Consider the following 22,413-nt stretch of genomic DNA (forward strand, 5'->3'; position numbering starts at 1 on the left):
TTCACTCACATAAGCAAATTTTCTTTTTATTTTATGCTCAAACATACTGGTCAGCAAAATGTATATAACATAGTTTAGTAGCAGATACCTTACTGGATTCCGCACAATATTGGCTGTTTACCATTTATGTTCTGCTTGGTTTGTGATTATTCACACCAAAAATATAAAGAGTAAATAGTTTTCTTTCCCAATTCAATTAAAACAGCACATTAAGAACTAAAACTAATTGTGACTTGTTGAACTCACTCCAGTGAAAATCCAGCATAAAATTAAAATCAAATAATTACATTTCTCTCTGTCAGGATAATTCATGTACTAATGAAAATTGTACATTTTCCTGAAATTCTGTCTGCAAAAATTAATATACTTTTGTCAGTTTATCAATGCATCCAACAAGTTTATTTCTGGTCAGAAATGAATTACATCTCTTCATATTATCTTCCCTCTGAAAATCTTGAAGATAATCCATATATTCCTTCAAAACTCTTTGTGTGTGTGTGTGTGATTTGGATTTTAAACTTAGTTTTAACAATTTTTCAGTCACATCACTATGATGTCTGGAGTGTGGTAGTTTATAGTGATGTCTAGCACTGAGGCATCATGCCACAGACATGTAGCATGATGTCACATTATCCTGACACCACGCCGACCAGTTCTAACACTAACCTCTTAATGCCTAGCAAGGCAACTGTAAGTACCATTTTTACAAGTCTTTGGTAGGACTTGGTTAGGGTTCGAACCCACGAGCTCCTGCATCCGAGGCAAATGCTCTAACCACTAGGCCACTTCAAAATTCTTTGAAATAATCTCAACACTACAACTTCACATATGGCAATGATTGCTCTAAAAATTTTAATCAACCAAGCCACTTAGACTGGTTCAGAAATTTATTTATGGAACACGAGTGTTTGTAATGATATCCTTGGTATAAATAATGAAATGACTACATCCAAAAGTGAGGTTAACAAAGAGAATACGTAAGTGAGGCAACAGGAACTTGTGAAATTCATGTGTAGGAGATGTTTAATATTTTATCACCAATGAAAGTCAACCTAGTTTTGCCTAATAGAAAAGGAAAAATATTATAATAACTTACATATTTGTTTTTAAATCTGTATTATGCCAGTTGATCCACTTAAGTAAGAATGTGAATTGTCTACATCAAGTCTTTGGGGACATCATACAGAGCAATCAGCATGTCAGCTGTTTTAACTGTTGCCTATTAACAACATCTTCAGTAAATCTACAAGATGGTATGGGCAATCAAAACAGTTTCACAGTCGGATGGTTGTCTATTCAATCGTCTAGTGTGACAGCAGGTAAAACATTCCTTAGTTCAAGTTCCATCTTGAATGTTTCATTTTGTCAGCTTTTAAGAACTTATCTGTTGTCCAGATTTTTTTTTTTACTATTTGAAAATTATTACAAATTTTGAAAGTAAGGTGTATCAAAATTGGAATGGTTGGTCATTTTGGTTAATTACTGTAGTCTTGATTATTCAGCAATTTGACACATTAATGTTTTAGTGATTGAGTCTGGTATCTGAAGTTTGTGTTTTGCCGAGTTCACAAAATACTGATACTCCATCAAATGTCAAAAAACATAACTAATAATTCTTATATAGAGCTATGGGATCCTGAGACAATATAGGACAGTATATATAAAAAAAATGTTTAACAAGGCTTTTCACATGGAACCTGTGCTACAATGTAATTAAAGTCCATAAAAATACAAACTGAATATAAAATCTGAAAAATAACACCACTGCTGAAAAAAAGTGAAACCTTTTTCTCACCATGCTAATGCAGATGAGACAAAAGATATTTATTATCATTTTAAGACAGATCTTTTTAACATTTTTCATTGGGGGGTGGGAAGTGGAAGAGAAACAGACTGAGAGACAGAAATGAAAAATTAAACTTGTATATATACCCTTCAGGAAGTTCATTTGGATCACTTGGAATTGTTGGTGGGACTTCTGAAACATTGTTTGGTCCATGGCCTGAGCCTCCACGATCTCTCGAAATCAAGCTTATCACAATCTGCCCTCGAACACTGTCATTATCTTCTGAATTATTCCTCTGCAAGTCCAATCGCTGAACTGTAACAGAAATTTTTGGTCGTTGACGAATAAAATTCAGCGGCATAGATACACACACAGCCATTGTTAAAAAAATATATGAAGAACAGAATGGATGAAGTACCAGGTGTTACACATCAATGTCACAGCTTCAGAAATAAATCAGTGTGAATGTTCTAACATGAAGTGGTACAATAATACTAGTCCGAGTCTGCTGGTTTAAAGAAGCCAAGTAGCAAAGTCCCACTGGTAGAAAAATGTATTAAATCGATGCAAGCAGTGTGTAATTATGCTTATGTTGACAACAAAATCATTTTTGCCAGAGGGTATGGAATGAGAAAAAAAATCATTTGTTCAATCAATATTGTCACAGAAAGGTGTCCATAAAAATGAACCATAAACTGTTAAATCCTGTTAGAGTGAATGCAACTAAAATTACTGTCAATGATACCGAGTCAACAATCCTCCAAGTAAACAGTCGCATGAAAATCACTTGTGGCTATGTCAAGTCGCTAGTAAAACTAGAGGATTTTTCCTTGCCTATCAGGTAGTAACTTCCTACCTGGTCCTCATCTCCCAAGCCTGACAGGTGGTGGCCAGGTAAAGTAGAAATTGGAGCCAGGTTTGAAATACAAGTCTCTTTAATCAGTGAAAGAGCTGAAAGTCCATTAATATCCAAGGTGTAGGACTGTCAACAAAGAAACACTTCATATATGTAATTAAACTCTTTGCAGACTTGCTCAGTATTTTGTATCTGAAGCTGCTCAATAATATATGGAATAATTCTGCATGTGTGAACACATTTATGACACATAACCTTTTCCTGGTAGTATATTTTTAATTACACCAGTTAAATATTAAATATGGCATGTACAATCACTTGCTGAAAACAGATGGTCCACTAAAAATAGATGATCCACTAATGATACCATGTTCACAGCCAGCTGCTATCAGCAGACAATCAGTCCCCCTTCTTAAATGTGGTACAGGCACACACAATGGGCTGCTGCAGGCAAACTACAGTGCATTACATACACCTTGGTGTTTTGACATACATAACACTGAATACAAATGCTAATACATGTACAACCATAAACCTGGGATGAACAACATCAAATAGCTGCCACTGCTGCTGCCATGCTCACTGCATCCAAATCCAAATCCACCTTGTACATGTCTCCTAAGGCTAATCAACCTCAATATATCTGAATCTTGAAATTTACTGTAGCTGGACATTACTGATATGTTATATAAATGTATGTATTAAATTGTGTTATATGTGAAACTCCTCGTAAAATCCTGCAATACAATGGGCCCCCAGCAAATGTTGTTATATACTGTATAGTAATTAGTTTATAACAAATTCTAATGGCTCCTACTCTCCTATCTGCACTGTCTCACTAGAAACATTGCCCCTCAGTAAAGATCCAGTTATCCACCCTCCCTATAGCAGTGAGTAAATCCTCAAACTGGGTGTAAGTAAACAATTAGTTCCCTACTCATATATACTATAGGTTGTTTTCACAGATGTCACGATTGTGTGTGCAAATACCCACAATGCAATGAGTGCATATCTTGTGCGGCCATTTTGAGTCCCTAACAAACCTTTATCTACACGAGTCATCACATATATTCAAGATAATAATCTGATTTAATTGTCAATTAGGATATTTACTTAAGCGAAATGATACATGGATTATACCTGAAAATATATGCCTCTGTAGCACAAAAATAAAAATAAAACTAAGTGACCTGTCTTATATCGAAAGACAGAAGAGAGAAGTTGAATCGTAACTGTGCATATTACTATCAAATATAAATGCAGTTATTTTTAATACAAACAGACAATACTGTCTTTTAAAAAATATTTTGTGTGATGTCTCTAAGCTTGTCACCTTCAAAGAGTATTTCTGGACAATGATCTTTGGGATACGATAACAGTTACGGAAATAAAATTTCATAGCATGTGTATTATGCCAGAATTTTTATGTACAAATGTTTTTTGCAAACACATGCATGTGCCAAAGACAGCTGACAAATCAGTTTTAATAAGTAGGGTCAAATATTGTATTTGTGGTGGAGATTTTGGATGTAGGATGGATGATTTTGAATGGAAGAGATAACCGTTCAAAGAAATTTCGTCTCCAGTGTATTAAAACGAAACATTTGCCTAATGGAGCATGACTTTGTACTGAATGTCAAAACCGATTATTCCTGAAATACTTTTTAAAATATGAAAATATGTATTAACAATTGGCTTTTTAACGTGAACTATAATATAATGATTGATTTCAGCCCATGTAAATTGAAAACCATTACATACATGTTTCTACTTGTTTGTGTATCCATTTGTTTATGCATCTGTTTATTGATGGATCTATTTGTTTATAAAAGAATAACAAAGACTTGAAATTTCAATGTTTTACTTGAACAAAAAAAGAGGAAAAAGTCATGCATTTGGTCTCGTACAATTGATATGCACAACAGAATGTGATGTTATATTATATCCTTGCGCACAAAATGAGACATGCCTTCACAATTATGTGGGATGAACAATGTTGTGAGGTGCCAGTTTGTGTGGCTAGAGAATCAAAATGGTGGATATGGAAGTACACACATTTTGTGACATCACGTGAAAACAACGGATATATATTCACTTGCAAGTCAAGCCAAAATTACAAATAAAAAATTCAGATCCGCCACATCATAATGCACCTGCAGATTGATGTCTATGTTGTTTGTTCTACTAATTATTCCTAATAAAATGCACAGAACTAGATATGCCATCGCATAATGTGGACTAGCCCAAGACTTAAACCCATGCAGACTGAGGTGAGATGACACTGATCGGTAAAGGAAAGTGCTTTTGACCACTCAGCCACCCAAGGCCCCTCAAATTTTTGTCAAACTAACCAGAATATTACTAGCGTCATACTAGCAGGCAGGCACTAGTTCTGTATGTTTGCGGCAGGGACTTAAAAATTTAGGAAATGATCGTGGTTGGTATGCTAATATGCACATCCTTCCCTGGCTAGGGAGCTAGTGTTGGGGGTGGGGTGGCATGAGATCATTGCGAAAAGTTGGGGGAATAATACTGATCTGCACTCAATTTAAAGTTATGTTTTTCTGGCAATCAGAAAAAGACATGTCTGCAGTTCCCCAGAAAAATTTATGTGAAATATTCCTAAACATAGGTTCTGAAGAAGGCTATGTCTCACCACTGTGCTATGATATACACCCATATAAATGACTGAAAATCCCTAACACTAAACCTTGACTGGTTAATACTGGTGTATTTTGCCAAGTCTAAAGAATGAAAGAAGAATCTCCTCAAAAATATAAAAAATCAATATAAGAGATGCAATTTTTTTCAAATATAGGAAATACAAAGTATTTTCTAGCAACGTTTACAATCAAGATGCATCTTTAAGCCTTTAAGTAATGTAAAATTCTAAAGAGCAAATGGTGACATCTGTGATGCATTGTAAAGTCAACATGGCGATATTGTTATACTTGTACCTTGCCACCTGCTACGCTAACTCACTTAACTAAATGTTGTATAATAGCCAAGCACCACAGATGACTGGGTACCAAGGTATTATTCCATTGGCAAGCCTCTGGTGTCTCAGCTATCAGGCAAGTTCACTAAGTGAGATAACACTGCTGATTTCTTTTAAACTGCTGCACTGTGAGTTCTTTAAAAAAAGAATACTAATCCGAAGTAAAAAAAGCTGACTTTAAAATGAACTCAAGGAAACAAAACTTCATTTTTAACAAGTGTGCAGCAATTTAAAAGAAAAGACCCATGATGGATGTATATGTGGGTACTGTTAATTCAACTCTGACCTGTAAAAACTAATTTAACAATAAAAGAGTTTCAATGAGAAATATTACCGTGACAGTGTTGTTGTAAGTTTAAAAATGTAATGTCAATGTTCATAAATTTGGTGATGTAATCAGCATGTAACAAGTTTATGTCATCCCAGGTAATTTTTCAAAGATCTCAATGATCAATGTCCAAGTTTCTCTTGAAGCAAATTGCCTAAACACTAAAAATTCAAACAAGCCCCATGATCATCAAAATAATTTTGAGATTTTACTTCTCATATTTCCAAACAAGGCTCTATTAATTTTCTGCATCTCAAGTTCTAAAAACAAAGTTCCATGAGACTAATTTCATGAAACTCCCTTCATACCCAACTGCCCCCTGGAGGGGTTAAACAATTGTCATTTGACTTCTTGTATTTCAAAATGAGAATCTAATTCCAGCTTTTCAAAACATGACAAATGTGGCATTTTATTATGGTGTTGAGCTACCTGAGAAAAAAAGTAAAAGCTGAACAAAAATAATATCAAATAAAAGAATAATGCATTAGACAGAGAGAAACATATATTAATGTTTCAGCAAACATGGACAAAAATAGTGAATGTCTGATTCATGTTGTTATTCACAATATGTCTGAAACTCTTTTGAGGAAGAACTAGTGAAGATTCAGCAGGACTAAGGAGTCACCATGGTAGCACAGTTGATATAGCATTAATTTTGTAATCCAAGGGTCACAGGTTGAGTACCTGGCTAGGCCTGGCCAGGTCAGCTGCCATAGTGTTTACTAAACTTCTGCATGATATAGCCAATAATGTGCTAAAAGTGCCATAAAACTAACAAAAACAACAAAAATCAGTAGGACAAGAAAATTTCTCAATCTACTAGTCCTTCAAGCTACAAAAAAATTTATGTCAAATTCTATGCTGTATCTACTTTCTACTTTACACTTTGATACACTATTTTTTGTTAAAGCTCAGCTGTGAATTACTGGAATTTCTGATAGAAACAATCTTGATATTTCACTTGAGTAAAAAAATATCATAATTATTCACTGTACCTCAACAGACACAGATAACATTATAACTGTAATATTTGATTTTGTTCTTAAATGTCATGTAGTTGAGTGATAACTATGTCTGCCTCCTGTTAAAGACTCAAGTTCAAATCTAACAAGGCCAGAATTATTTTTTTCCTTCTTAATGTGCTATTTTACTTCAAATTGTGAAGGAGAATTATGTTACTGTTTATATTTTCTGTGTAAATACTGTTGTAGCTGTGTAGGATAGGGGGCAGCTTCTTTGGGGAATTACATGTAGCTTGTAGAGCAGACAAACAAATGTCTAGGCTACATATTTCTTTAATGGTTTCTTTTCACTGTACCCAATTCAAATTCAAAAGCTCCCACTAACCAATCAATCAATCAATCAAAAAGGATTTAAGTCGCCTATGCACCTAAAGCTTTGGCGACTGGTTAATTCTCGAATGTCGATATTTTTAATTGGTCGATAATGTAGGAATGGAGCCACTAGTCTGGTTTTTATGTGCAAACGTCTCACATTTTAATTATGCTGTCTGGCAGAGGCAAGGCGGAAAGGAACCCATGAAGAAGAAAAAAACACAAACGTAACCAGACACAATTTTCAGTTCACCTAATAATAGAAAAGCATTTTATTCCCATCAATAGTTATTTAAATCCAATACAAATATCAATACGTGTTTTACACAATAGTTATTCCAATCTCAATTCAAATCCATTAGTATAGTAACCAAGTTATTCAACTTCCAATCAGATCCAATTTCACAAAACTGACATAGACAAACTAGAGAACTAACCAAAGAACCCAACTTCCAATCAGATTAGTCTTTACATCATTGACAAGTTAGCAAACCGACCAAGGAATTCAACTCCCAATCAGATCTGATTTTACATATCTCATTCGTACAAGTTAGAGACTAGCAAAAATTAACCGAAGTATTCAACTGCCAATCAGAACCAACCTTGTATAACCGATTTCACTATGCTTAGCAACCCTAAAACGCCAGTTCGTACTCTTATGATCAAATCTAGTCCAGTTGTACTAGTGGACAGTAAATATATCCAATAATGTGTAAGCCACCTGTGCAATTGTTCAAATCCAATGAGTCTTAGAAATTTTCCTATGTTCTATTTATTCTAATAATTCTAGTACATAATGTACTTTTTTTGTAAATTTCCCAATAAATTTCTACGTATTAAAAGGTCTAAGCGACCTAAGAAAAAACAATTCTGTCGCTATTACATAAATGGTTTTAATTTTTTAAGCGGTGGATGAAAGGATCGAATCAGTGTTGTGGTTTTATCAAATCGGGATTCAAAGCTAAAGTGGAATCTCTCAGATAATAGGCAATTTGGTAGCCCTAAGAAGGGCTTTTAGGTCAACAGCCAGAAGGTATTCCAGTGGTTCTCAAAGTCCCATGTATCTGCTGCCGTCATTTGATCCTCATATGTTTCTCTGGGAAATGCCTCGTACCCATACATTCTTGTTAATGCAGCGCCATAATCCACAAGGATAGTGAGCTGTGATTCCTGATAAGCCTTAGGGTAGTGTTGCAATAGGATACGTTGAGCAAATAGCCACTATGGGCGTTAGGTTTATCCTTGGTCTAAAGTGACCTCCAGGCCATATACTTTACAGAGCCTTTTCTGCCTCCGTATATATATCAACCTAGCAGACTTCACAGGAGACATCCTGATATCATATTTCTGTAACTGGCTTGATTGTTTCTGGTACATAGATCTGTGTTTCCTACATTAAACTAAACATCTGATATCTCACTAATGAGTTGTCTAGAAGCTGATTTGAAAACATATAAATGATTATAATATATCTGATCAGACTCACACTCACTTTCAACCTCTTCCTCAAAATATAAATGTTGAATAAATGTAGTTTATGTGTAAGGGTTGGCAAAGATTGTCAGAGTTCAAGTATAAAATATCTATTTCTTTAAAATCTATATATAAGATACTCTTGCTAAATAGAGAAATTTAATCTACTATCATGTCTCAAATATCATCAGCATTTTCAAAATCTAAAACTAATTGTAAGTCCTGTAAATAAACACAAATGCCTGTTCTCACTAACATAGACCACAGAGCTAGACATGTTAAACCAGATGAATAATGTCCATAAGGCCATGGGGTGAGTGTGCTGTAAAGATTCTGCTTGTATTGTTTTGGAAGATGTGGATTCTATTCAACATGACTATGTACAAGACTAGAAAACTAGAAAACAGTTAAATCATATCAAAAGTTCCTACTACAATAATCACAAAACACTGCAGAACATAATAAACCACTGACATTATGCAGGATCCAGTTTGAGCATAAAAAAGAGCATTTGCTTTCTACCAGTGAATAATGAATACATTTCATATTGTAGTTGAAAAACTAAGTATTTTCAGTCTCGGTTTTGCACCCACTCAATGAAATACATCCATTAATCACTTGTTTTAGTAAATACCCTCTATGTAGTATATTTCATTTTCCACAGTATGGCTGCAATATTTGCCTATGTAAATGTTTAGTTTACTGCCTGTAAACACTCACAAACTCGTGTAAATGGAGCAGCACATGATAACTCTGATGGTAGTGGATGTGTATATCCAGGTAGTAATGACTTTTAAATTGGTACATATGCTGCACTATAAAAAATACATGGCGATCATAAGGACATCTTACCTAAATTGTTACAAACTGTAGATTCAACAAATGTCATAATAAGAGGCGAAGGATCGACATACAACAAATGACAAGATTTCAAGTTGAGCCACATCATGTATCCAATCAATGGGTTCCATATGAATAACTATCAACTTTAAGTCTTGAATTTGGGAAATGTTAAACTTCAAATCAATTTGATTAAACAGCATAAATTCAGTTACTGTATACCATGCACACAATCAGATATTTTGGTATTTTTATATTACTGTGAATTCCCTATTTCATGTGTGTATGTGTTGGGGAGGCACTTTCATGGATCCATTGATTACCACACACCATAGATTTAAAGATCAGACAAACAATGAGCCTTCTGGTCTACCAATGATATACAAATTTAACTACTTACACTAATGTCTATTTTGCAAGTCAACAAGAATTGCTACCAATGAAAATAAATTATTTCATGTATAAAATTTAGCCAAGCTTACTTCTTGTGGTTTTCGAATTCACGTTTTTATGTAAATGCAGGTTTCACTAGGTTATATAAGTGAGAAGTTTCATGCATTTTTACAGCAGGGAGGGTGAAGAGACCATGTTTAGGAGGGTCCGTTGTGAAATTAACCCTTCCTACAAAAATGAACAGATAAATGTCACCGAGGCCTCTAACCTGGTTAGCTTATTTTTGTCTCATGTCAAATTTGTATGCATCCTCGTTCACTGACCTGTTGGTCGTCACCTTCCCTGCTGCTATCTGTGTAAAAAAATATGGCAGGTCATGTGGTGTAATTAAATAATTATTATATCAATAATAACACTAATCATGGAAATTTGCACAGCTAAACTACCAAGACAGCGACTAGATGCAATTAAGAAATATTTCCCCATCGGTGATTCTGTCAAGAAACAACTACAAGCGCATCAGGAGTCTCAGGTGGAATTTACAAAAGGTACAGAACAGTTGATTAAACCAATTGTCGAATCAACCAAGAAAATTGTTACAGCAACTGAGGCAGCACAAAAAGGTCTTGAGACATTGCCTGTTGATACTTCTGGTTATCTTCGAGCAACTTGACTGCCACCCTCCTCAACCACAACCTGAAGTTGAGTTATCGCCACTGCCAAAAGTTAAAATTAACAATATGGATAAATTTATGCCGGAAGGTATTGCTGCTATCAATAACCCAGATCAATTAATTAATATTGCTGCATTTGGATATCATAATAGAGATATGTATGTAAAACCCAAATATGTTAAAATTCTAAAATCTGCTGATTTGGGTTAGGGATATATATCGCATCGCTGCAAATATTTTGCAGATCAGATATGAGGCAGATGTTAATTGGTTTAACATTTTTAACCAGGAAGTAGGTGAGTATATTGAACAAAGAAACCAAGAAAGGAGACAAAAAGAAGAAAAAAATGAAGCAGCAAATTGAAAAATCAAAAGCAGAAAGGAAATAAACTGCAAGAGCAGGGAAAAAAAAGCAGACAAAACCTTCAAGAGGGGAGAAAGAAGGAGTAAATGAAAGTGGTATTGCTGCTCGAGGAAGTGGCCTTATTACCGCATGCCCCAATAATGTCCTTGCCGATGTTGATCGACTAGAAATTTGAACTGGCCGAAGACAACCAGATAATAATTCTCCAGAAATCATTAATGAAGCAACTGCTATTTGTCAGAGATTATTTACAGGTGGTATCATGGACATTAATGTTTTCTGGAGTTTATCGATGAAACCATTGATGATTACCAAAGTAATTGATGCAATTAGATCAGTGACAAGAAAAAAAGATGATCATACATAATGCTCAATGTGGACCTGTAATTGTCAGGGTGATAACTTCACCATTACCAACATATACAGTGATCTATGGAGATGGACTTGGTGATATTGTTCAGGGTCTATTCAGAAGGATAGCCCTCAAAGCAATACTGATAGCACAGCAACTGGGAATGAAAGCTATTGACATTGTTCGTGATAAAGGTATTGGTACTGTTGGTGATGTTGCTGGTAAAGCATTCTTAGCAATCAAGGATAGACTAGCACGATTATTACGCAGACCGCCACCAGTAAAACTGGAGACAGTAAATTACTTAGCACTGAAGTGATGCCAGCAAACGTCAGTAAAATAATAAATCGAGCTGCAAATGAGTGGTCGAAGGAATCAGCCAGTGAAAAAGCTCGGAATATAACTGCAAGTCTAATAGCGGGAAGTGGTCTTCATGTTAGATGATAGCAGATATAATAAAATGTTCAAATGTGTATCTGATCCAGCATTTGACATTGATGCATCAGTTCTCAAGGATGAATCGGTGTGCAATTATCAATATTATTCTTATGATGCGCATGTACCCGACTCACGTCAAAAAACTGAATTACAAGTTCAGGATACAAGATGATATTTCTTGCCTGCTGAGGTATTTATTGAGATCAAAGGTAGACTTTTGAAAGCAGATAATACAGCATACAGGATTGGTGATCGAGTTGGTTTTGTTAATAATGGCGTCATTGGGTTATTCAACAGTGCTACATACACGATTGATGGAAGAAACATTAAAATATGCCAGAACAACGTTGACAATAGTAGGACAATACTTGGCCTTGCAAGATACAGCGATGATTACTAGAGGTCAGCAGGTCTGTCAAAGATGTTTGCAAAGGATACCACTGATCATCCAGAGAGTAATAACTTGAGACCAAATGCAGCTGGAACTGCAGATGCATCGATTAATGAAAATTTCAACTTGGAATTTGCAGCATGCAGATTAATGTCAAATATCAATGAAGAATTTTCATGTGTGATTCCACTGTCATATATAATTGGATTCTGCAGACATGTTAGTAAAGTTATATTTGGCACTAAACACACCATGGTACTTGTTAGAAAAACCACCAACAATGATGCAATATAGCATGCTGCTGGGATTGATGCAGGTAAAGTAATACTAACAAAACTTTCATTGTGGATGCCAACAATGACGTCAAAGAATGAAGAACAATGGTTGCGTTCTTTTATGGATTCAGGTGGTAAATCAACGTTGTCATGGTGGATGATGACCACAGACAGTATTCAAAGCGATATTAATGGTTTATTCACATGGCAGATAGCATCACAGCAGGGAGTGTCAGCACCACAACATATATTTATTGCTTTCCAAAATGCTGAACAAGTAGATTTGCAGGAATGAAATCCAATGGTGTTTGACACGCTTGGGGTTAGTGAAGTTTCTTTGAGGATAAATGGACATCAAGGACTGTCTGAAGAAATGTTGCTGAATTTGGATAATAATCATGTTGCACGTGCTTATCATCGGTTTATGGAGCATGATCAGAATGTTGATTCTGGTTTGCAAATATCTCAGCAGGATTTCACAACATTATATCCGATTTATTATTTCTCAATGGAACATTTGGATTTCTTCAGACAATCTGTCTGTGAAGTGACGAATTTTGAATTGCAGTGAACTTTAAAAGTGAATGCATTGAGCATTAAAATTTTATCGCATTTAAACCAGAAAAGTCTTTGTGAAGGGTCACTTCGACCTTTCTTCGTTCAACTCCCCCACGTCAGTGTAAACTTCAAAAGGGCAGCATTCCAACTCAGTGAAATTGACCGGGGTATCATAACACATTCCTTAGAAAGTAAACATTTGCGCTACCAACCCTAACTGCTTGGTAGGAACCTATGTCCACTTATCATTTTTTCAAAGGGAAATTGTTATGCATCATCATTCACAGATTTCGAGCTGTCTGAACCTGATGAAAGGAATTATTTCTTTGGGAAAAATTAGGGACCGCTGCCTATGATTGGGCAGATTAAGTTAAGGTGTACACTTTTTGAGCAATCAGACTTTAAAGTGATCACCTTAGTCTAAATTCTTTAGTCTGAAAATTTCCTGGAAAAGTAAACATAGTCAACTCCATGGAAGCCTAAAGAGAAAAGTCTTTCCTTGTTAAACAAGAAAGGGACCAAGTAGCCATCTTGTAAAAAGAAACACAGGTTTTAGTGTTAGGACGTACAAGTTCTGAAAGAGAACAGCAATAAGGTACACAATTTTAGTTTTATGTAATATTCTATTATTTGATTGTTTGTTTTATGCACATGTGTTTGCTATGACTAGGTGTCCATATTATGTATTGTTTATTCAATTTCATGGAAATGTGTTGATGCTAGAGTTATTATGCAATTTACTTTTATTCAATTTCATGGAAAGTGTTGATGCTAGAATTGTTATGCAATTTACCTTTTAGTTATACAGTTATTAGTTCATTGGTAGAAGTGACTGCATGCAATCCAAATGTTCATATGTGTAGGATTTCACAGGGTATATGAAATAACTTCCTTTGTTTATTAGGACGATATAGATCATCATGAGTTAATGATAATTACCTAATTATATCTGATTTTGTAATGTTTGAATAATCTTGTAGATTAAGGATTGCTGTGAGTTATAATTTGTGAATTTCATGCAATAGTAATCGAACATGTAGTAGCATGCAAAAGAATATGGTAATATTCGATAGACACTCACATGGTAATTTAAGACCTGCCGCTGGAAGCGAGGTCAATGTCCTACTGTACTAGGTCAGAATTTACGCAGTGTGTGGATTGCCAACATGCTCTGAGTAATGCAAGTGAATTTTATGTAACTCTAAAGAGTGGGGCATACAGAAATTATGGGGTAATTTTGTCCTTTAACCCTTTAGCTACGACTCCTGAACCCCACTGACGCATATATGTAGTGTCGATAAGCCTAGTTTACTACCCCAGTGTCGCTTATGTGTGCATAGTTCAGCAGTACTTGAAACCCCAGTGTCACATCTATGCAGACGTGATTGCTATGTTAACTAAACGTTGATTGGTTGAAAATACAGCAGAAGTTTACATATTTTTGATTATCATAACCAATGACAGAACTGTTTACTCAAATTCTGATACAAGTGTGAAAGTTGAGAGATTAAATTTAGACACGCTGTCGTGGATTTTCTGTGCTTTACTTAACACGTGTAGCTGAGATAAACAAAGATGGATTCTGATTCAGATATGAGCAACTTTAAAGGGTTCAGTGCAAGCAATATAAAAGAGTTTAATGGATCATTCTTAGAAAATGGATCGGATATTGATATCAGTCCCGTTTCAACACCAGATGCAAGTCATTTTTATTCAGATGACGAGGTAGACATAGTCCAACTTGCACAATGAAGTTATGACCTCGCTGTGTTCGAGATCAATGATTTTATTCTCATGTTGGTTCAACAATCGAGCTTGGACCACAAAGCAATGAGAAAGATTTTTTTCTAAAGTTTTTTCCTGAATGTCTGGTGGAAACGCTTGTGAAAGAAACAAACAATTATGTCAAGAAAATGGGGGACCAAAAGCAAGAATTGAGGCTTAAATGGTATGAAATCAGCATCACGGAGATGTGAGCATATTTTGAAATATACGTCATTTATGTGTGGGTAATGACTGTTTTGAGAGGTACCACTCTCAACTTTGTAATATAAAGTGGAAATATATGAATAACAGACATTATACAAGGTAAGCTGTTTTTTATTTTTCTGACATCCAGCAAAAACTAATTTAATAATGAATATAAATGTAATCATGTTTTCATAGTCAGTTTCTGTAGTAAGCCTTGATGATGCTCTAGTATTCAGCCTAGGAACCAGCCTCAGTAACTGATATGATAGCACTCAGCAGTAGTGAAACTGCACAACAGCTGTAGTAGTAAAAGTGTTAAGGAACAGCTTTCTGGGAGAGAGAGATGGGACAGTCTGAAGACATAAGTCCTAGGAAAAGAAGGATGAGGTCAGAATAGAAGGACCAGGAAGTCCATGATGTTATCCACTAACTGGAGCTTCTGGATCTATGTTAGTGATATTGGATCAAAGCGACAAGGAAATTTTCATGGTGGAACCCGAAGAAAAAGGCTTTGGTGTGTTGTACTATTGCTGTGTTGAATTCATTGCCAGTATACCACCTACTTAAAGTGTTAGTAATCTACATAATGAATCAATCGATTGATGTTCAACATTGTATTCCCACCCCTCCTTTAGCCCAATGAGAGAGTCAAGATTCACCCATGTGTCTGAAAGATCAAGACGATAAATCATTATTTTAAGACAAGTCAACATTAAAGTAAAACTTTTCATACTTTCAGAAAATGCAGTATGGAGTTCAGTACCTCCTATACAAGAAATCAATATACTTCAAAGCCCGAATTTTAGGGGGTTCTTCACTCATATTCTAGAAACGTTTATTTATGCATATATTTTCAATTTCAATTTCTTTTTTTTTTCTTCAAACCATCAACAGGACATGCTTTTCTAAACAGATTTATGCAAACATCTTTTTGTCATCAATTATTTCCATATTGAGCTGATTGTATATGCGACCACAAAAAAAGTCTTTATCCAACGAAGTTTTGTCTATGTATTGGGAAAGGAATAAATCTAATCCCTCCATTTAGACGATTTGGATATCAACTGTAAGAATTACAAGGCTCCACTGACTTCTTTTCACTCTTATGGATCGGGAAATCAACAAATCATTGCAAAATCTGTAAATACTTATCATAATACATTCATTTTAGCCAAGGAGCTTGTCAGAGGAAAATGACGGATGAAAGCAATGCCTGGAGGTGTCTAATTTAAGTTTGCTGGTTGGTAAATGCATCAACATGATTGACAAGCAGCAATACCTCCACTTGTCTTCATACGAGACAAAATAAATTTGTATTTCTTTTGTACCACATTTCATACACTTGCCTTTAAGTGCATGCTTTTTATTCCTCGTCATTTTTTTTAATCCACTTGTGGGGTGGGTGCTCTGCATCGAACATAATATAAATTCATATACTTATTATATATCTACAACATGGATATCATTGATTTCTCAGTGACATGCAAGCAAGAGCCATTCAAGGATCATCCAGCACTACCAAATTCTATCAGATCAATTATCATAGACCCATCTGGGTCTGGTAAGACGCAATTGTTACTTAACCTAATAATGAGATGGCTCATGTGGGATAAGTTGTATTTAGTGGCACCTTCTGCTGATGATCAGAGATGCTACGATGTGCTTAAAGACTGTAATGAAAATTCAAAGTTGCTGGATGAGGACGGTAATGATATTGATTTTATCACTGGCATCAACGATGCACTATTGGTAGATATCTTTATGTTAGTATCAACGATCTCGTAGCATACGATGTGATGCTAGACAAAAAATCAAATCCAGCTCAGATATTTTCCCTGAAGCAGATAAAAAACACACATATGATACTCAGCGATATGTCCAAAAACCTATAGTAATCAGAGATAGCTGCAACCATTTGGTTGTATTTAATAGTGTTGATACCCATACATAAAGAAACATCCACCAGACTTGGTGTTCAGGGGATATGGATATAATCAAATTTAAAAATTTCTTTTCAAAAGCACAAGCAATTCCTCATGGATTTATCATTATAAATTTACATGATCCTTGGTCGTGATATTATAAGTCTCAATAAAATTTTTGCTTGAGACCTGTCACATTTTTTACACAAACAGAGTGATGACCAACAGGTCAGTGAATGAGGACGCATACAATTTTGACACGAGACAAAAATAAGCTAATCCAGTTAGAGGCCTCGGTGATGTATGTCTGTTCGTTTTTGTAGGAAGGTTTTATTTCACCACAACTGGACCCTCCTAAAAGTGGTCTGTTCACCCTCCCTGCTGCAACTTTCATTTTATATTTCTTCTTCTTCCAACTTGTATTTCATCCTGCATTTTCACAAACATTGTTTTTTAAACAGGTTCCCTCTGGTTCAACTCAAGTCTAGTCAGATTCTTGAAGAAGCAAGAAACAGGAATTCAAACATAATATCCTACAAATCCAACATAGCACAATTTTTTTTTCTCAGAACCTTGGAGTAGCTGGAAGCTGTTATTTTATTTACACTGTTTCAAAATCTAAATTCTGCTGAAATATACAATTCACTGATACAAAAATACTCTCCTAATAGTTTTTTTAAAATAACCATTCAGAATCAAGAACGTACCACTACTACTACCACAATGTACATGGCACTAATATCAGAGAAATATTTGGCACAACACTGGCCCACTGACTGCTGCTACATAAGTTTGTGCCAAAAAGCTGTTTGTTCATAGCAAATGAACAAGTTCCACAAAGTTCCACAACACAAGTGTCTTTTTATTGACAAACTTCACTGTGAAAGAGGAGCTAACTATAACAAACATCAGCTTATTCTATTTAATCCTCTGACTTATCTCCCCTGAATAAGAAGTCTCTTGGTCAGGCTTGAAAAGAAATCTGAAGCGGGTGAAAGTAGATATGCATTGACCATAGAAATGCATTATTTGTTATATTTTACTTTTTAAATGCCATGTGACATTTTCAAAGCATCAGTTATTATAAAATGAAACTAACTAAAATAACAATTCTGCTTCAAACCTAAATGAAAATTTGAGGATTTTAAGAGATAAATTTCTTCATAAAAAAGTCATGGCATTGATTCTAGCTAAGGCACTATGCTTAGTAAAGGATGAACATTGCAACTTTTTTTTTCATGAATTACTAGCCATACATGATACCAAAGATACAATACATTAAATGATGTATTTCTCAAAATATAAATTACTCTTAATAACTTCACATATTTTAATGAACAACTAATAGCCTAGAATACACACCAAGATAAATAATCACAAACTTTTGGTAATCGTCACAAAGAAAGCTAACAAACTATATAAAGCAGTTATTATCCCTGTATGCCCAAGGTGGCAAGCTACCCTCCTCCAGGGCTGCCCTGTCTTGTACCTCCATACGCTTAATGCAGAGCATAATGTTCTAAATGTAAACTTGGCATTCTTCACCTTTAATTCTGCTCTTCTATTACAAAAATTATCATAATTGTACCACTGGAGTACATAAAAATGCCATTTCATATTGCGGGTGCTCTCAAAAGAGATCTGACCACCTTAAAATGCCACAACTGGCAACCAGTCTGACTTGACTAGTGGTCTTGGGATAACTCTGTTAAAGGATGCATCTAAATGACAGTTGTCTCTATATAAACATCAGGTACTTTTAACATGAAATCAATGTAGAACTTAATAACTAAATACTGTAGATCACAAAATATTCAAGGGCATAATTATTATGAACTCAAGTGTATACATAACTTGACAGTTGACCATTTCAATAAGCAGCTTATATAGTACTGTAAGAATACATCTTATGCAAACCATCTCTAAACCTTATATCACTGATAAATTGCCTATTTTACTATATCCTTAATGCATATTCTTTCTGAAGATGAAGGCATAATTAAACACACACAGTCTCTTACTCTTGCTCATAAATTAATTCATCCAAGATGATATAAATCCAGTTACCAACTTCTATTAAAACTGGAAGATTAACAGTCTCCAGATCTAAGGAGGTAACAAGCTCAGCTAACCAGAGGCAAGATACTAATTCTTTCAGTGAAAATCCCATTCTGGTATGACAAGCCATTCAAGAGGATCAATAACAAGACTTTCACAAACAGCCAATGTGGCAGCCATACTGGATGTCCAAGTGGCAGCAGTTTCATTTAGGACCAAATAGGCCTTGAGATGTATGTGTGTGTCAAGTTTCTCAGCTATCATCCTTAAAAGTTTAGCAAGAGCAGTGATAACAAACTGGTGCTAAGGGATGGAAGGATGACAGATGGAAAATGGATGACAGAAAGAAGGCCATACAATAAGCTTCTCAAGTCTGTGACCAATAGAGCAAACAGTGTTAGTCACTGGCCACATATATTGTACAAATGTGAGATATTATTATAGTCATAAAAAAACATATTTGTTATTGATGCACACCATAAAAATGTTTAATCAGACATAAAACTCCACTTTTTAAATGAAAAAGTATTCAGCAATACCCGTAAACAATTGATAGTTTCTGCATGCCATTCAAGTGTTCCCATATATATATATATATATATATATATATATATATATATATATATATATATATATATATATATATATATGATTCTACAGATTTTAAACATTCTCATATGAGAAGAGAAATAGAAGAGCGTAAGTAAAATATATCAAATAAACATTAGAGTACAATAATGTTACTGCAGATGTAAAATATTATTGTTTAAAATATTCATAATTTTTTAATGTGTAGAGTGTAGACTCTGATCAAACTCTTCATTTTGCATTCTTATAACCAATATGAACTCAAAAGGATTTAAAATAAGAACTATGAAGTATTACTCTGGGACGTTTATCATTTATAGGTGTACAAGTTGGTAGAATCAGTAATTTATATATATATATATATATATATATATATATATATATATATATATATATATATATATATATATATATATACACACACACAATGGAACCCCACTATCATGTGATAATTGGGGTCAAAAAAATTAGATCGCGTTAATGTGGGGTTTTATGGTATTTTACTTTTATCAGAGAACAACGCATTGGCACATATACGTTTATTCATGTCTAATGCATATCATAAATAGGGTATCAACACCATTTACTATTGTACCGTTATGGCATGCAATTCATCCATAATGCATGAAATTCCATTGAAAAATTGCACACAGATTTAAAATAATCAATAATTTTGTCACAGATCATTGTGTCTGAATTCAACGTCTAATATATAGCATGAACAGAGTATTAACACCGTTTACTTATTCTCTGATATCGTACTGTCGTGGCATGCAGTTAATCCATAATACATGTAATTCCATTACAAAAATTGCATACATATTTAAACTATTCAGTAATTTTGTACAGATCATTATGAGTCTGAATTCAACACGAAAAATTAACAGCAAAATTTGGTTAATAAAGACAAAACACATGTACAGTTCATTACGTTCCAGGTTCTATGAATGGTGTCTGTACAAATTTCATACTGCTAATATTTTCTCATATGCATTTCTGTGTACCTTTATCTGTTGTAAATTCTCAATAATTAACACTTATACGCCTATTCATTTGAATGACTACAGCATGAATAATTAACAAACAACACATGCTTTCAGCGTGCATACAACTTTTACTTAGATTTTGTGAATATTGAAAGAAGCATGTGAAAAATACTTTTATAAAGATTTTTTAGCTGATCGCATGTACAATATCATATGCTTTCAATTTCCAGCTAATAAAGTGGACATTATTTACTGGTCAACTGATTGCGTTTAATAACATGGCCAAGCCCAGCAGACATGTTGGCAGCTTTCGTTTCTTGACATTTATTAAATTGTGAGAATCTTTTATCAACCACCACATTGTCTGCTGCTTGGCTATGTATGCAGTTAAAGAAGAAACACGTCAGCTATTGTTTGAGCAATGATTGTATACAGAATTAATTGAAAACAATCACAAAGATGACTTACTGGCTTTACTCATGGATCAGTAATAAGTAACATTTCCGATAATGTTTATTCTGGCATGACACTTCAGGAACCTGGTGAAACTTAAATTTCAGAAGCCACGCCATGACCATATTATATTTAAATTCATATGCGAACTCTTCCCCAAATGATAATAAACAATTTACTCAAAATTTCTCATACTTTTTTCAATGGAATTACATATATTACAGATTAATTGCAAGCCCCGATGGTGCGATATGAGACAGAAGTATACAGTGTTGACACTCTATTCATGCTGTATATTAGATGTTGAATTCAGACACAATGATCTGGAAAAAATTATTGAATACTGTAAATCGTTGAGCAATTTTTCAATGGAATTACATGCATTATAGATGAACTGCATGCCACAACGGCACAATAGTAAATGGTGTTGATACCCTATTCATCATATACATTAGACATGAATACATGTATATGTGCCAATGAGTTGTTCTCTGAAAAAAGTAAAATACTGTAAACACCGCATTAACGCGAGCCCAATATTAACGTGATCCAATTTTTTTTAACCCTATTTATTGCGTTATAGTGGGGTTCCACTATATATATATATAGAGAGAGAGAGAGATATACATACATACATACACACACACACACACACATATATCAGGACACAATAAAGCAACTATTTTTTCCTGTCAGAGAATTCTTTTAAGTGTGCCGATTTTATTAATTTTTTTTTACAAAAGTCAGCCAACTTAGGGAAGCTAGCATTGATTCCTTTCTACCTGTATTATGGGAATTTTGAAAATAAATTGAAACAATGGAACAGTTTTTAAAGCTACACAATCTAGTGAGTCATGCCCATACATCGATATAAGGCTGAATAGTAAATTAGTTTTCAGTAGTTTTATCTAAATTTTCCCTATCCATAGTTTATAGTGTTTAATTTTTCAATGACAAGAAGCATATACTTTGTCTTTTTGGGATAAATATATGTCAATTCTGGTGGGCATCCTGCATAGGTGGAAAATCATAGCTAAGGGAAAGTAACAGCACTGTATACTGATATTTTGAGTAATTAAATTATTATTTCTTCTTTACACTTGATAATTTTTTTATTCTTTTTGTGCAAGTAAAACTATGTTTAATCATGTAATGCAAAGCTAATGTAAAAAGAAATATGAGTATGACCAGTGATCTTTAACACATTAACCCCTGGTGACAAATTAACATGGCAGGAGGTAGTAGCCTACTGCTGAGCTCTGTATCGTCAAGGTCATGCATGATACACTGAAGTGGGTGGTATTATAGAAAGGTAGACAGATGCAGCTCTACAATGATACCAAATAACTTGGAATTTCTAGTTACATTACAAAAT

General features: G+C 34.4%; 1 protein-coding gene across 1 annotated transcript in view; it reads right to left on the reverse strand.

Annotated features, from left to right (window-relative positions):
- Positions 1-22,413, reverse strand: part of LOC149803244 (E3 ubiquitin-protein ligase SMURF2-like) — a 149,254-nt gene that overhangs the window by 90,040 nt on the left and 36,801 nt on the right. The window contains exon 5 of the mRNA XM_089952892.1: positions 1,933-2,101. Within this exon, the coding sequence (XP_089809018.1) occupies positions 1,933-2,101 (169 nt within the window). The remainder of the gene's footprint in view (positions 1-1,932; positions 2,102-22,413) is intronic.

Source organism: Sinohyriopsis cumingii, chromosome 3 (assembly GCF_028554795.1).
Source record: "Sinohyriopsis cumingii isolate HCF-2022 chromosome 3, ASM2855479v2, whole genome shotgun sequence".
Lineage (NCBI taxonomy): Eukaryota > Metazoa > Mollusca > Bivalvia > Unionida > Unionidae > Sinohyriopsis > Sinohyriopsis cumingii.